This window comes from Abramis brama, assembly GCF_963993115.1.
Source record: "Abramis brama genome assembly, chromosome: 6".
NCBI classification, from domain to species: Eukaryota; Metazoa; Chordata; class Actinopteri; order Cypriniformes; family Leuciscidae; genus Abramis; species Abramis brama.
In genome coordinates, this window is record NC_139968.1 from 21,978,120 (window position 1) to 21,994,782 (window position 16,663).

A 16,663-nucleotide genomic window follows, 5' to 3' on the forward strand; every position below is an offset into this window, starting at 1 on the left:
AACAGGGTGTATATATTATGCAATACGTTAATACTGCATTATTTAATACAGTTTAATCACAGCAAATGATATGTAGCCCACATAAAATTAGTCAAATACTTATTTTACACAATATTTAATTTATTTTGGAACTGGCACAGTGGTGAACTAATATTTATGTCCAAATATTAACCGATTATCTGCCTGGCAAATATTTATTGGTGTATCACTAATGCAGCCCTCTACTTTTTATGTTTTTCAGCTACAATAATTTCACAGTAAATGCACAGTTTATGTTGTTACTTTTTAAGAAACTACATATCGGTAGGATATCGGTTATTTACCGATATTAGAATTTACTCAAAATCATTGGGCAAAGCTTTAGTGTGATAAAGTGTTTTATATTTAGTTAATTTTGATAATAAATTATCAGTTGGCCAGAACAAAAATTATCAGCCAGAGTTTTAATAGTGTGTATCTTTATTTGAAACTAATGGTCAGCTAATGTGTATTTTGCCTATTCCTATGCCGATATCTATAGAGAAGGGCAATAAATACTGCATGATAAAATAGTTTAATGATAGCAAACAAGATATATCCTATATAAAATTATTTTATACAATTTGTACGACATTTTAGAACTGACACACTTGTGGGCTAGTATTTATTGCCAAATATCGGTCGATTATCTTCATGGCCAGAATTTTTTGGAGACCTACTATTTACATTTTTGAACTACAATAATTTCACAGTAAATACAGAGGTTATGATGTTATTTTTTGGTATGTTGTTACTCTATGAGAATATAACCATATTTTTTTTTATTATCGAGAAAAAAGATTTTTTCACAAATGTTTACATTTTATTTTTAATTAATTATTATTGGCCATAACATGAAAATAGTTATTGGCTTATCAGTATCAGACAGAATTGTATTATCATTACATGCTTTTTTTAAATGAATGGTTGACCGATATTGGTTTTCAATGTCCAATAAAATATCTAGAGTAGAGTGGCTGAAGGTTAATATAATGCTGATCATTTTGATACAGTACATTATATAATACAGTATAATGATAGAAAATGAGATGTAGCCTTTATAAAATGACTTTACATTATATTCAATATATATAAATATATATACAGAATATAGTATCAGCCTGTGCGATATATAGGTGTATGAATCTTGGAGATCTAGTTTTTCAGCTACAATAAGCTAGGCTAAAATACACAGTTTATGTTGTTATTCAGTACTTTTCGAGAAACATGCTTTCCAGCTTATTAACACATGCTGCCACAAATCAACAACCTGGTTAAACAACAACACTGCTGAATACCCAACAAGCTATTTCGAACTAATTTCTCCCCTGAGGCGATTTGTCTGCTATTTTCCTGAATAATAAAATAATTGACACAATTAGCATTGAAACCGTGCTTGTTCCAGCTTTCTGTCTCCATTGGACCAATGCAATAAACACTATAAGTACAAAAGGGTTTGGTTTCCAAGAGAACATGGGTTTTTCTTTCAGTAGATGATGCCTAAATGGGTTCTCAGTGTCAGCAGAGTCTGACCAGTGACTGGTTTGGCTTGTTCCATCCATTCAGCTGGAGCTAATGAGCCCATGAATAGTGACGGATCAGTTGTTGTTCAGCAACAATGCTGACCTTGGCCAGTTCGCCTACAGAAACCTGTCTTTAACACTGTTTAGCTCTTTTCCACTTTCTGTTTCTCCTCTTTGATCATATCTTTTAGGACATGTCACCTTGGTGATGGTTGTTCCACAAAGCTCCTCTAGGTTGGATATCTGCTTTATTGCTTTGCCTTTGTGTGGTGCTTTTTAAGAGGATATAAAGTCCAATCTAATTGGAATCAGGTGGTTTTACAACGCTCTGGAACATTAGCTGGCAATCTGAATGCCATTGACTTGAGGAAGCGTTTTTTTGGGGTTGAAATGGTGTGTTTTGAATCTGGAATGTGGGAAAACAAATAATGATTACTTCAAGCTAATGCATGAATGCTGTTATTGAACTAGTATTAACATAGAAGTGGTCATTAGCAAAAGTTGGATTTGCATGTGATATAAAAACTGATGTGTTGTAATATTGACATCATTTTAAGGAATGGTATCAAAAAACTAAAATTCTGCTATCATTTATTCATCATGCCGGTCTAAATCAGTGTGACTTTCTTTCTTCCGTGGAACACAAAAGAAGCTGCTCTTTTCCATACGGTGACTGTGAATACGGTGACTCCATCAAGGCTAAAAACATGACAAAAAAAGCTATATAAAAGTATCATTCAAGTACTTCTTTTTGTGTGAGGAAAAGGCTGAAAAGATGAGATTCGTATCTGTTCTTCCGTGGAACACAAAAGAAGAGGTTTTGAAGAATATTCACGCTGCAGTTTTCCATAATGGTGACAGTGAACCTGGATGCCATTAAAGGGAGACTTCACCGATTAGCATTAAGCTTTGTATCAGTAGAAACCCGGTAGTATTTTCGAATGACCGATGAGATTTCTGTATTGTGTGTCTGGAAAAAAAACTCAGATGATGCAAAAATCATCATTTTACGTCATCTGAGGCTTTTTTGTCCAGAGGCGAGAGACTACAGCCAGTAGGAGGAGCTCGTTCCGCATGTTTTCAACCCGCCCATAGGGGGATCTCACGATAAAACGGCGTCTTTTCAGTTTCGAGTCATCTAGTAGCCTAGTTGTATCATTTCTTCCGATACTGCCCTCTGTAACCGGTAGGCGTGGCTTGGGAGTGGCCTCGTAGGGCAGCGAAGCAAGTGCATTCTGGGAGTTGTTGTCTTTCATCCACATGAGTCAAAAATACATTTTCTGGCTTTTCTCAGTCTAGAAGGCACCAACTTTTAAAATAATTTAACATTTCTACTACATAAATGACCCTATTTAAATACACATTCATCTTTCCAGCGGTGAAATATCCCTTTAAGGTTAAAAAAAGACAAAATAGCTAAATAAAAGTACTCTTTCTGTGTAAGAAAAGTTGAAATTTCCTCATATTTAAACTGGCAAGTTCGTCAAACATGGCGCAACGCATTTTGGCGCACAACATTTTAGTATCGGGTTAATAAATGATGGCAGAATTGTAACTATTCCTTTCAAGATTAAATAAATTAATTACACAATGCATGTAACCAACAAATACTAATTACAAACGTTTTCCCACAGATGTGTAGCACTGCATGGACGACTTGCATTTGAATATTCGTTCACTCCGACTGGGCATTTGATTTTACAAATGTTTGTTTCCTGCAGAACTTGAATCAGAATCCACGCACCTTATTGCCCAAGTTCTTCGGGTTGTACTGCGTACAGTCGGGCGGCAAGAACATTCGAATGGTGGTGATGAACAACGTTTTGCCCAGGGTGGTGCGCATGCACCTCAAATACGACCTGAAGGGATCCACCTACAAGCGACGGGCCTCTAAGAAAGAGCGGGAAAAGGCGAAGCCCACTTTCAAAGACCTCGATTTCATGCAGGACGTTCAAGACGGTCTCCTGCTTGATACAGACACGCACAGCGCCCTGGTCAAGACGTTACAGAGGGACTGTTTGGTAAGTTTTGTACAGTGTGCTGGTGTCTAGAGAGGATGTGTGAATGGGAGGTAAATTGATGTGTTTTTGATGTTTAGGTCTTGGAAAGCTTTAAGATTATGGATTACAGTTTGCTGCTGGGAGTTCACAACATCGATCAGGCGGAGAAAGAGCAGCAGATGGAGGGATCTCAGGGCAACAGTGATGAAAAGAGGCCGCTGGCACAGAAGGCGCTCTACTCCACTGCCATGGAGTCCATACAGGGAGCGTCGGCCTGTGGAGAGGAGATTGACACTGACGACACGTGAGTGGCCCAAATTAGTCCATGTTTTGACACATATTAAGGATATTTAAAAAGTAATTGACACATTTTCAGATGCATTAAAAATGTATGATGAAGTGATAGGGATGCAATGACAAAATTCTAGCTGATAACCAATAGCCTGGTAATGATTTTCATGTTATTGCCTATAATCAATACATTGTATTCTATACTATTTTTATACTATTTTTTTTGCTTTATAAAATCTTTTTAAAGATTAATTTTACAGTAAAAAAAAAAAAAAAAAAGTCAAGGCCTGTCCTGTCAGATATCATGTTTCATCTGGAATTGCATTTATTATGGAAGGTAATGGATTGCCAAAAACAAATTTATGTTAACTAACCAAAAAATTCAACTTTTTAAAAGCGAACAAAGACATTGTTTTTGTTTTGTCTTTTTTTGTGTGTTTTTTGTTTTGTCTGGTTGTTTTTTGTCTTTTGTTTTGTGTTTTTTGTTTTGTCTGGTTGTTTTTTGTCATTTGTTTTGTTTTTTTTGTTTTGTCTGGTTGTTTTTTGTCTTTTGTTTTGTGTTTTTTGTTTTGTCTGGTTGTTTTTTGTCTTTTGTTTTGTCTGGTTGTTTTTTGTCTTTTGTTTTGTCTTGTTGTTTTTTGTATTTCATTTGTATTTATTTTTTATTAATCAGCCATTTTTTTCCTTGTTTGTTCCCACTTGTTTTGTAGCTACTTGTTTTCTATTTTTTATTTTGCCAAAATAAATTAGAAATGTTTTTTGTTTTTTTCCTTCATAGAATTTGTATCAAATCTGTCTAAAATCTAGTCCTGTTTCATCTGGAAATGTGTCACATTATGGAAGTAAATGGATTACAATAAACTTATTCATGTTGACTAAAGGGGCGGTCACTACACATTTCGTTCCATTGACTTCGCATTTCGCTGCATTTTAAGTTTGGTGAACTCTGACCTGCGAATTCGTATCACGTGAAGCCTTGTGACCAATAGAAGATCGATGAGCCACGGGCTTGACCTCTTAGCTAAATTAAAAGAACGCACATTTTTTGCAGTAAAGTGAAGTAGATTGTGTATTTTAACTTTTTTTGTGATCATTTGTTATATGTTGAATTTGTGCTTATAAAAAATTTGCCACAGAGCGTGACGTCATAACATGACAGTTGCAGTGTGCGTAGAAATTTTGGTCTAATGTGAACGTGGCTTAACCAAAAAATTATATTTTTTAGAAGTGAACAGACATTTTGTGTGTGTTTTGTGTTTTTATCTTATTCATTTTTTTTGGTTTTTTTTTTGTTGTTGCCATTTTTCTTCTGAATGCAGTTTTTTAAGATTTTGACAACTTCGGGAAACACTTTTCAGTCCTATTGCAAATTTGTTCCCAAATGTATAGCTAAGCGTGTTTAGCCAGGTTTAGACTTTTGAGTGTTTTAGGCCATAAAAACTTTCATATTCATTTATTTCCTCATGTTTTTTCCCTGCCAGGATGGGCGGCATTCCTGCAGTCAATGGAAAAGGAGAGCGGCTATTACTGTACATCGGAATAATCGACATCTTGCAGTCTTACAGGTGCTTGCGTCAACCTCTCCGACTCATGTCACTTCTGATTTACATCATGAGGCGTATGATTCATCATATCCAGTATGATTTAAAAGCACCATGGAGTGACTTTTTTTCTTTTTTCTGTTTAGGTTAATAAAGAAATTGGAGCATACGTGGAAGGCTCTAGTCCACGATGGGGTGAGAATTTCCTTGAATTTCAATGGCTGTTATATATCAACACCACTGTTCCATGCAAGTCGCTCCATCTCTTGTCACTCTGAATGAAAAGCTTTGGCCAAGTTAACATCCAGCTGTGTTTTGAGACTCTGTGGTCTTTGACCTTCACTATAATTCTTCCTACTTCCTACATTTTCATGTTAATAAAGCAGGGTCAGCTGCGGTACGTTAGCACAAATGGAGTTTAGTGAGAATTACGGGGTTTTGGAGGAAATGCTTGTAAAATGTGCACTAATTTGGGGCCATTTTTTTTAGAGGATGTGCCAATTGGGCTATTGCTGGATATGAGACGCACATGCACATACCACACACACACACACTCATTTTCTCCTCAGCTCAGCTGTGAATAAAGGAGATTTCTCCAACCCTGCCTGTGACGCATCAGTCTACGCCGTACTGTGAATGGCTCAAGATTAATTTGCATGCTAATTAAGATATTTATAGACCCAGAGCTGGTATATCTTGATCATGTCAGCTCTAAGTGTTGACTGGTGTCTCCATGAATAATGGATGTTTCACTGGAAACCTTAAGTTTGACTTAAAGCCTGCATGACAATTATTAGTATCGCACAGTATTTAACTGTAATTTTCCATTTGCTGTCTCTTTCACTCTTCAGGACACAGTGTCTGTTCACAGACCATCTTTCTATGCGGACAGGTTCTTCAGGTTCATGAGCACTACTGTATTCAGAAAGACTTCATGTGAGTTGAATTTATATTACTGAATCACATAGATTCATTTCATGTTCTGCATGAAGAATTAATGATAAAGTAATAGGGATGCACAAATTAGAAAATTCTGACCCATACCGATAAGACGATAAATATTTATTTTAATGACTTTTAACCAATAAATGGCCGCTAAGTCTTCCACAATTGGGCTATATAAAGGAAAAATAAAACGCTACTACAAATTAGTTTAGACATCACAGCATAGAAAAAGGATATTTTTTTGAGATTTCCTATAGATTGCATATAATCGTGTTATTATTTTATTAAATAATTCACGTTTTTAAAAGATTAACTTAAAATGACAGCAAAGGTAATCTAAATGTTAAAAAAAAGGAAATTATCATGCAAAATTAAATATTCTGTACCAATACATTTTTAAACAAGTAATAAAAACTCGGTGAGTGTTTTAGCGCAATTTTCTCACCTCATGGGATCACAACACTGAGAGATAGTAAATCTTTTCCTGGATTTTTTTTGTGCGTTCCCGAGATTAGACCTTCCTTAACATAATGCCGAAAACCCGAAGTCTCTAGGTGGTCTGGTTGAGGAGTAGATAGAAGTGCAAGATTGGTGCGCACAGACGCACAGAACAGAAATCATGAGTTAACAAGCGCAATTTTGTCCGGTGGAAAATTGCGCTAAAAATATGTAATATTGGCCGATAACCGATAAGGTACCGATATATGTTGCATTCCTAAAAGGTACTTTAAAATGTACATCTAAAATGTATGTGCTAAATTAAATGTAAAAAAAAAAACAAGATATTTATTATCAATATAATGTACAAGATTTTTATTTTTAGATAATAATGAAAGTCACAGTGTTAACAGTTTTTAGTAAAATCATAACCGTAACCCTGCGTAAGAAGCTTCACCTACTTTCATTATGATAATCAAAGATATTGAAACTATTTTTAATATTTAAGTGCATTTGTAAACCTGTTTCTTTCAGCGTTAAAATCCTCTCCGTCAAAAAGGGGTCGTGGGGGTCTAGCCGCGGGCAAATACGGCGGCCCCGGAGCGGCCTGGTCGGCCAGCCAGCTGCCCTTCGTGAGAGACGAAAACATCTACGACCTGAGAGGAGCCCGTAGCTTCCCCACACTGGATGATGATGGTAAACAATATACGAAAAACATTCTTCATTCTCAACTAGGAGGACTTAATGGTTAGAGTCACATGTTTAAACTCTGCCTGGTTTCAGGTCGGACGGATGTGCTTCCCTGCACCCCTCCCTCATTCGAGGAGGCCACCACAGCCTCCATCGCCACCACGCTCTCCTCCACCACCTCTCTGTCCATCCCAGAACGCTCCCCCTCGGACACCTCCGAACAACCGCGCTACAGGTAAGAGTAAGAACCTGTCTGTCGCTCTGTAATGTTCCAGTGCCACGGCCGTAGAGGGTACAATAAACTCTCTGTTCTCTTCCGTACAGGAGACACACCCAGTCCAGTCACGAAGAAACGTAAGTAAAACGGAGACTGGTATGCAATATGGTGTAGTTCATGAAAAAATATCATCAAAAACTACTTTTTAGAATTGAACAAAGACGTGTTTTGTTTTGTTTTGTTTTGTTTTGTTTTGTTTTGTTTTGTTTTGTTTTGTTTGTCTTGTTTTGTTTTGTTTGTCTTGTTTTGTTTTGTTCTGTTTTGTTTGTCCTGTTTTATTTGTCTTGTTTTGTTTTGTTTTCTTGCTTTGTATTTATCTTGGGTCTGTTTTTTTTATTTATTTGTTTTTTGTTTTTTCAAAAAAACTTTTAAAAATTCGAATTCGGCTTGATTTTTATATTTTTATGTTCAGGGATAGAAAATGAATAAATGGCTGGAATATTCGATTTCCACGTTGGTCAACCAAAGATCAACCCGTGCCACTTTCAGATCTCTCACAGTTCCGTGTAGAATAACACTCGTCCGCTTCTACTATATAAGATCGCTTTGTGCGATGAACAGACCAAAATTATTCCAAAAAGACAGAGTTTATGTTTCATAACACTTTACAATGTTTATTGCCCTCTTGGGCTTGATCTTCTTCTTAATGGAAGGATTTGCTCTTAGTGATGTTGTTGGTGTGGTTTGGCTGAGCCCTCTGCTGGTGTTGTTGTAGAATGCAGGATGAGGACCAGCAGACCATCACAGTGGAGGTGGAAGTGGAGGGGCGATACGACAGCGAGCTCACCCTCGTGGCTCCCCAGGTATCGCCGGAGAACAGGTACGCACTAAAAACTGAGAAACTACCTCCACAGTCATTAGCACTTATTATATATTTACTTTTGAACACCAGATATTGTTGAACACGTTGAAAAAAAAAAAAAGATCTTAATGAAGTGTAATGGAATTAAGGGCGATGATTTAAATGCAAATGCACTGTGTCGATGAATCAAGAGCAGTGTGGATGTGAGTTCAAGGGTATCATGGGAATGAGGAATTAGACGTGCTTCATTCATCTGAGCTCACCTGCTGAAGCTCCTCATAGTGATGACAAAACTACACCATGGAAACTGCCACAGAGGAACATAACCAAACAGAAAGCGCTTAATCACACTAAGTACCCAAACGTTTTTGTGGTTGCCGGCACATAATATATATATATATATATATATATATATATATATATATATATATTAATGTTTTATCTATCATTGCAAATCAGAATGCCTTTGAAGAAATTTTGAAGAAAGTTTATGCTGCACTCTTCCATACAGAGTTGCATTAATTAAAACTTGTAAAACAAAAAAAAGCAGTAATTGAAATAAGGTTGAATTGAAATAAAATGCAAATATTAGATGAAAAACTTAAACTTAAAAAAACTATAAAAGTTTTGCTACGATAACTAACAAATAAATAAGTTAACTAAAATAAATTAAAGCTATATAGAAATATTTTTAACAACAAAAACAACACAATTATTAAAACTAAAATTAATATGAAACCTAAAAATATTTTTAAAAAGCCAATTCAGTATATTAATAAATAATATAATAGTATATAAATGATACTTGAATAACACTGCATCCAACAAAAAAATAATCTAAATAATTTTTTTTTTTTTTCCTTTTCCACATGTAGTGAAGCTCCAGAGACGTTTCTAGAAGCCTCGTCCTCCTCCGTCCCAGCGAGCCCCAGGATAGTCGTAGAATCTGACAGCGCCAGTCTGGCCTCAGGCTGCACGAGCCGTGCCTCTGTGGACGAGGATGATGATGTGCCAATTACAGACATTTATTTCGTAAGCCCTTCACTCATCTGAACTAAAAATATGTATTGTTTTTATATATATAAAAAAAATGCATCAGAGCAGAGCTAGAACCACCTGATGACCTAATGTCAAAGCATAAAAAACATAACCAGATTTGTCCGCACTGCAAAAAAAAATGTTTTTGTCTTGCGTACAAATAAAAGTATCTAAACATCCTTAAAACGCGATAAATTTACTTAAAAAGCAAAACAGCTATTGCATTAAGATAGACTATATGAGAATAAATCTTGAATTAAATTTTTTTTTTGTAACGCATTGTCAAATATTTTTCTTAAATCTAATATCAAGCATAAATCTAACAATATTTAGTTAAAAATAAGAAATAAATTACCAATGCTGTAACTTTAAAATTCATAATATATTCTATGACGAAAAGTTTTATTATTATTATTTTTATTTATTTATTTTTGATTGATTGAAGGATGTTTATATATTTTTACTCGAATACAAGAAAAATATTATGATGATTACCTGTGTTATATTTCATTTTTAAAAGAAAAATACGAAACTATATGTTCCATAAAGAAAAATGAAGCATATTTTAGAACCAATAAAAAAATGTGCATTATTTTTATGACAATTAAGAACATTTTCCCCCTGATTTTAACAATACTATTAAATGTCACGCAAAAAAAAACAAGAATGTATAATTTTAATAGTATGTATGTATAAATTATGATACTATTGTATGTATTTTTTGTTTTTATTTAATTTTTTATTTATTAAGAAAAGCCATTTGTTCAGACCTCAGAAAACATCTAGATTCATTATGATATTGAGAATGAGAATGAGGTTTGTTTTTTAAATGAGAATTTAATTGTCATGGAAATGCCATAATAATACTAAAAAAAAACTACTTTTTTTTCTTTCTAATATTTTCTTCAAGTAAAAATATATTCATTTTGGGGTTAAAAATGACTGTGACATGTTCTTGATAGACTTTGTGAGATTCTCCCAAGTAGTAAACAGTGCTAATGTGACCATTGTTGAATTAATGGTGACTAAAGGAAACGTCTCCAATACGGGACAGAAGACAGAATCTCACAGAGGGTCTCTGTTGGCACGTGGGTGGGTGGGTATGTGTGTCCGGAGGTGTTAGGAGCTCATTTGGCTCTTTATTTTTATCTTCAGCTTCTGACTGTATAAGACCCATTTAAATGAAGTTTGAGTCCTTTTGTTTATTTCTGAATGCTGACGATATCATTATATGTGTGGTAACTTTGAAGAACACTCATACAGTAGACACATTCTGGTCCATGAACTACAAAACAAACGGACGTGCCAGTGAATCCACAGGGATGTTTCTGAGAAATGGCATTTGTTAGACACATCGAGGCCCTTCGGATGCCTCCTAAACTCAGCTGAATGCTGAAAAGAGGCCTAGAGACACGCAAGCACCATCTCTTGAATTATTCATCCATTAACACCCTGCACCAGCTGCTCTATCGTTCTTTCCTCTTATTAATGGAGCTGTCAATTTTTTCATTTATCGACTGCTAAACTGCACTCCATCTCCTTGGCATTTTCATTACCATTCTGCCATCTTTCTTTATGTGTCTGCTGTCTCTGTCCATCTCTCTTTCTCTGCCTCTTGTAAGTTCTCTGATGGCAGCGTCTGTGTTTGTCGGCCCATCACACACAGAAAAAGGCACAATGTAAGTTTTAGAGGAAACTAGTTTTAGAGGTAGTTTTAGAATTAATTGGCTCAAGTCAAGATAGCTTTTGATGTTCATAGTTTTTTAGACTATTTTAGCTTTTTTCCACCCTTTGATTATTAGAATTAAACAGGCTGTTTTTGTTACTGTACCTTTAAGACTTTTATATGCAAATTAACTCACTGTAATAACTTTGAAATTGTTTTGAGGTAAACAATTGCAACGGCTCAATTTATACAACTACATACGTCAAGTCACAGTCTCAAAGATTTCAGTACGTTGTTTCAACGTTGTAAAAATGTTTACATATTATTTTTAGTACAATTTTCCATTATTTTCCCCTTCTTTTATTAGTTTACTAGTTGCTAGCGTGATATTAACAAGCTTCGTGCCTGTTTTTATCAATGTCTTATTGTGCAGGATTTAATAGAACTGTTTAAAAAGATTTAAAGAATGTTTTATACATTGGTGTAAAACATTTTATTGTGCAAAATTAATTGTGTGAACTTCACAATTAATAACAAAGAAACATCAAGTAACAGAATTAAGTTGAGTTGACAGACTGAAATAGTTTCAGTCTTAAAAAATTGTCTTTGATCAAAATATAACCTTCTCTACAACTGAAATGACTTTTCTTGTTTGCTGATGTAATGAAAGCCATGTGGGCGGGGGGAAATAATAGTAGCCAATAATATCAATGTTAGTTTATCGTAATTCAATCAAATCCTGAAATGAAGTCCTGCCCTACAGTATTTCCCATTAATTATTCTGTTTGAAAATACTTGCGTTATATAGTACTGAAGTAAAATGTGTAGCGTTTCGTAATTTAATTATAGTGTTGTCTTTACGAAGTCTATTACAGTTTGTGATTCTCATTCAAAGCTTCTCTCTTCTACGACTCACCAGATTACAGCTTTTGTTAATTCATTAAGTCTAGATTTTCATCTTTCCGCAGTGGCTACAAAAATATACATATCGATAAACTTGCATTGTATATCAAAAAATGCAATAAAACAAGCGGTAAAAATATATATATCATGGCCACAAATTTCGATTTTGTTCCCACGATTTACTAATTTGTTCACTCGTTTAAGTTAAATCATGGCCACAAACTAATAATTTGTTCTCTCGTTTTAGTAAGTCGTGATGTACTAATTCGTTTAGTAAATTACTGTATAGCCACAATTGTATTATAGCCAAATATATTGTAAATGATAGATATTTAAAAAAAATAGTTGGTACCCATTACTTATTAATTAGTTCCCCCGTTTTAGCAAATCGTGGCCACGTTGAACTAATACGTTCCCCTCGTTTTGGCTTTATTAAATTTTTATTTAAAAAAGGGAACAAATTATTACAACGTGGTCACGATTTAGTAAAACAAGGGAACGAATTTGACTGTGCACAAGATTTACTTAAAGGGTTAGTTCACCCAAAAATAGTAATTACTCACCCTCATGTTGTTCCAAACCCGTAAGACTTTCGTTCATCTTCGGAACACAAAATAAGATATTTTTGATGAAATCTGAGAGCTGGCTCACTCCTCCATAGGCTTCTATGGGATCGAAACTTGCCGGCCCAGAAAGTTAGAAAAGACAATAGGCGCGTTTCCATTACAGATTTGCGCAAAACTTTTGCGATTTTTTCTAAATGTCGACAAAAAACTATTGCGAAATGATGGCGTTTCCATTAACTGATGTTATGCGACTAAAACTTCATTTTTCCTCTCGCGATAAGTAAAATCATTCCAAAAACCATGGTAACGGACGTTGGTAGGTTTATGTACTATGTACTATGGTAAGGAACGACCCTTATTATACTTGTGAGCGGCTCATATGAGGTGTTTCTGGGTGTTGCTCCCTCATTTCTGCTTCGAGGTCTTGATTGTGGCATTTATTTGAGGTTTAGAATCCAGTATTTATGTAATCCTTTTGTCTTTTATGAATTTAATAAAGAACTCTCATAAGAAGTCTCGTATTCTGTCCAAACATACCGCGTCATCTACGTCAGGTGACCTGTATATGCGCAAAAACTGTTTCCATTGCAGTTTTGCGAAATATTTCTTTTTCGAATTGCCTGAAAAACCACCTCATGCGAGCGTAAAAACTTTTTTGCGATAAATGGGAGTTTTTGCGAAATTGACGTGTTTCCATTGGGCATATTTTCAATTCGCAATTTCAATTTGCGCAATTTGAAGGGTAATGGAAACGCAGCAAATGTTTAAAATAGTCTATGTAACTACAGTGGCTCAACCTTAAGTTTATCAAGCGACGAGAATACTTTCTGTGCGCAAAAAACCCCAATGCTTCTGTGTTGTACGTCACATGCATCAACACATGACCAGCGTCGGCCAATAGTGAGCCTACATTCTGACGTACAACCCAGAAGCGCTGCACTGTTACACTACGTGAACTCACTCAGAGGCCTACACATAAGAAAATGAATAGTTGAATAAAGTCGTTATTTTTGTTTTGTTTTTTTGCGCATAAAAAGTATTCTTGTCACTTGATAAACTTAAGGTTAAACCACTGTAGGCACTTGGACTATTTTAAACATTGTCTTTACTAACTTTCTGGGCCGGCAAGTTTCGTTCCCATTGAAGCCTATGGAGAAGTGAGCCAGCTCTCAGATTTCACCAAAAATATCTTAATTTGTGTTCCGAAGATGAACGAAAGTCTTACGGGGTTGGAACAACAGTCCAATTACAAGTGAGTAATTACTGACAGAACCCTTTAATATGAGGGTACAAATTAGTTAGCATTTTCACCCATAAATTTGCACTGTATATCAAAAAATGTAGATTACTTTTCCAACCTTATTAACGTTAATAACAAATCTTTTACTTGTATGTATATATATATATATATATATATCTTGGCCACAAAATAAGAATTCGTTTCAACAAACTAAGTATTTGTTCTATCGCTTTAGTTGATCATGGCCACAATTTACTAATTTGTTCACTCGGTTGAGTTAAATAATAGCCACAAATTAAAGAATTTGTTCCCTCGTTTTAGTAAATTGTGGCTACATTGAACTAATTCATTCCCTTGTTTTGATTTAACTAAATCAAGGGAATTTATTATAAAAACATGGCCACGATTTACTTAAAACGACATACTTTTTTTTTTCACCGCATGTTATGTGCGGGGTTCCGTATCTATCTCTACCCACTGCATTTCTAATATTCCTCTCTGCCACTCTTGTTTCATGTCTGTCTTCCTCTCTGCATATTTCTACTGGCTGCCTCTGTGTGTCTCCACCCCTTCTGGCTCCCTCTGCTGTCTTGGTTGTGTACCAGCAGCCTCCAGAAGACAAAAGCTGGGTGTATTCTCCTCTGCACTTCAGCACAGGGTCAAAGACCCTTCCAGAGGACGAAGAGGAGAGTGAAACAGTAAGTGCGCAGCGTGTCGTGGTCGACCTGGGTTTGTAATTCTTGATGTCGACAGCTGACGATTAGTCCTTGCATTCTTTCATTTACACTTAAGCCACAGTATTCAAACGCTATTAATGTGTCCCAACAGTAATCAGACCTCAGGAGAGAGAGGAGCAGCTTCAAGGTTCGGACTCCTCAGACTCGTCACGTCCGGAAGCTCTACTGGTCGGATGCTACTGTCGGAATTTTCGCAACTCGAGCTTCATTTTCATCGTTCTATCACCCACTTCACAAACAACACCAAGCGAGTAGCAATACCAATGTCCAGATGTATTTATGAGGGAAAATTAATATATTGGTTTAATTATTTTATTTTGTTCCATTGTTTTGTTTTTCGTTCATTGTCTAATTTACATACTGTGAATGTGTTCTCCGATTTGAGCTCTGGGATGCAAGACTCCTCCTAAGAGTTGGCTGTATGCTATTTTTTAATGATTTTTTTTATTTTTATTTTATTTATTCTTTTGGGCTGTAGGTTATGTGACCTTAATTTAAAAAAGAAAGACATTTATGCTTTATTTATGCTACTCTGGTTGTTAATGCACGTTGGTTGTCAGTAGCTTTGTTCCTTAACCGTTGAAAAAAATACAAATTTGTTTGTTTTATTTCTAATTAATCGGCATTCTTGCAAATGATCCCAAATGACAGTTCATATTATGTTCCATTTCTGTTGCAGTCTTTTAATACTAATTTTAATTCAAATTTCTGGAGATTTCCCCACCCCCAAAATCCAGTACGTCATCGGGGCTATTAAGAAGGTTAAGCCGGAAGATGGGACCAAATTATTGTGTGGGAGGCCAAATATGTAACACAAATTTTTACCATATCACAATCATTTCACTATTTCAGTTAAAACGTTTTAAATTGTAAATCCACGTGTATAGAATTTGTGCGTGCCTATGCATTGAGCGTGTTTGTGGTTTTGAGTAAGCGAGTATTATTTTACAATGGAAGTGTGTGACACTGATTCTTATAATGTGGCCAGTTGTGATTGCTGCTGTATCTAAAAATAAAAGGACTACTGCAGCAATATATTTGTAAAGTGTAGCACACACATATTTTGGTTGCCTTAATTTCTTTTGCCAACCTCAATCCTATTGTAGTTATAAAAGATTCACTGATTCAGTCTTTTTTTCTGTCTTAGAGAATTTGTATATAGATCTTTAAATACATATAAAATATATTTTAAATGTTATTTGAACTTTTATTTTGTATTTTATTTTACAAAAGATGTCCAAGCCTAGGTCCACACAAAACCCACCCATTCTTCCAGTGTCGAGGACATGCGCCATTTCTTGTGTTAAGTCTAGGCTTTCTTTGCATCATATGTATAAACTTTACAGTTCAGATTGTAAAGTCTATACGTTCTCAGACATACAACTGTATCAATCGCTTACTCTTCCAACAGTTGAGCTGTGTTTGTGTGTGTGTGTGTGTGGTCAAAAAGCTGTGTGCCCCCCTCTATCAAGAGCATGACAAAACATGAGTCTACTTACATCAATGTAAAGCATAGACATTTATCCTACAAAAAAAAAAAAAAAAACGACCACAACCAATGGACCCGTGTGTGTACATTTGTTAAAACCCTTAAAATAAATACAACTCCTGATTCACAGGTTTCTTGTTTTTTATATTTTAATTAGTCGTTTCTTATACCATTCAGAATTTCCTAATGGCGCTTTTCCACTACACCAGCTCGCCTCGGCTCGGCTCTGTTTGGTTTTCCACTGTGTAAAAGTTGTACCTGTACCGGCTTCCAGGTACTTTTTTTCGTACCACCTCCGGCGAGGTTCTAAGCGAGCTGAGGCGATACTAAAATGTGACGTGAAAACAAGGCAGACTGCTGATTGGTCAGAGAGAATCGTCACTATTCACTGCGTCATCATTGCACGCGCCAGACGGAGTATCCCGAATAAAAAAAACAGCAAAAACAAAAGCATAAACATCCAAAAACAGCATACACTCGATTTCCTCCATTGTCCTGT

At 35.5% G+C, this 16,663-nt stretch overlaps 1 protein-coding gene across 3 annotated transcripts in view; it reads left to right on the forward strand.

The window, feature by feature from the left end:
• Positions 1–16,289, forward strand: part of pip5k1ca (phosphatidylinositol-4-phosphate 5-kinase, type I, gamma a) — a 31,195-nt gene extending 14,906 nt beyond the window's left edge. Inside the window, exons 7-19 of one of the 3 annotated variants that reach the window (XM_084115973.1) lie at positions 3,263–3,562; positions 3,640–3,845; positions 5,314–5,397; positions 5,520–5,568; positions 6,225–6,309; positions 7,291–7,452; positions 7,540–7,681; positions 7,771–7,800; positions 8,439–8,543; positions 9,401–9,557; positions 11,186–11,242; positions 14,547–14,636; positions 14,767–16,289. In XM_084115973.1, coding sequence (XP_083972099.1) covers positions 3,263–3,562; positions 3,640–3,845; positions 5,314–5,397; positions 5,520–5,568; positions 6,225–6,309; positions 7,291–7,452; positions 7,540–7,681; positions 7,771–7,800; positions 8,439–8,543; positions 9,401–9,557; positions 11,186–11,242; positions 14,547–14,636; positions 14,767–14,769 — 1,470 coding nt within the window. In that variant the 3' untranslated portion in view covers positions 14,770–16,289. The remainder of the gene's footprint in view (positions 1–3,262; positions 3,563–3,639; positions 3,846–5,313; positions 5,398–5,519; positions 5,569–6,224; positions 6,310–7,290; positions 7,453–7,539; positions 7,682–7,770; positions 7,801–8,438; positions 8,544–9,400; positions 9,558–11,185; positions 11,243–14,546; positions 14,637–14,766) is intronic. The other 2 variants (XM_084115974.1, XM_084115975.1) reach the window with 2 other exon arrangements.
• The last annotated feature ends 374 nt before the right edge of the window (positions 16,290–16,663 follow it).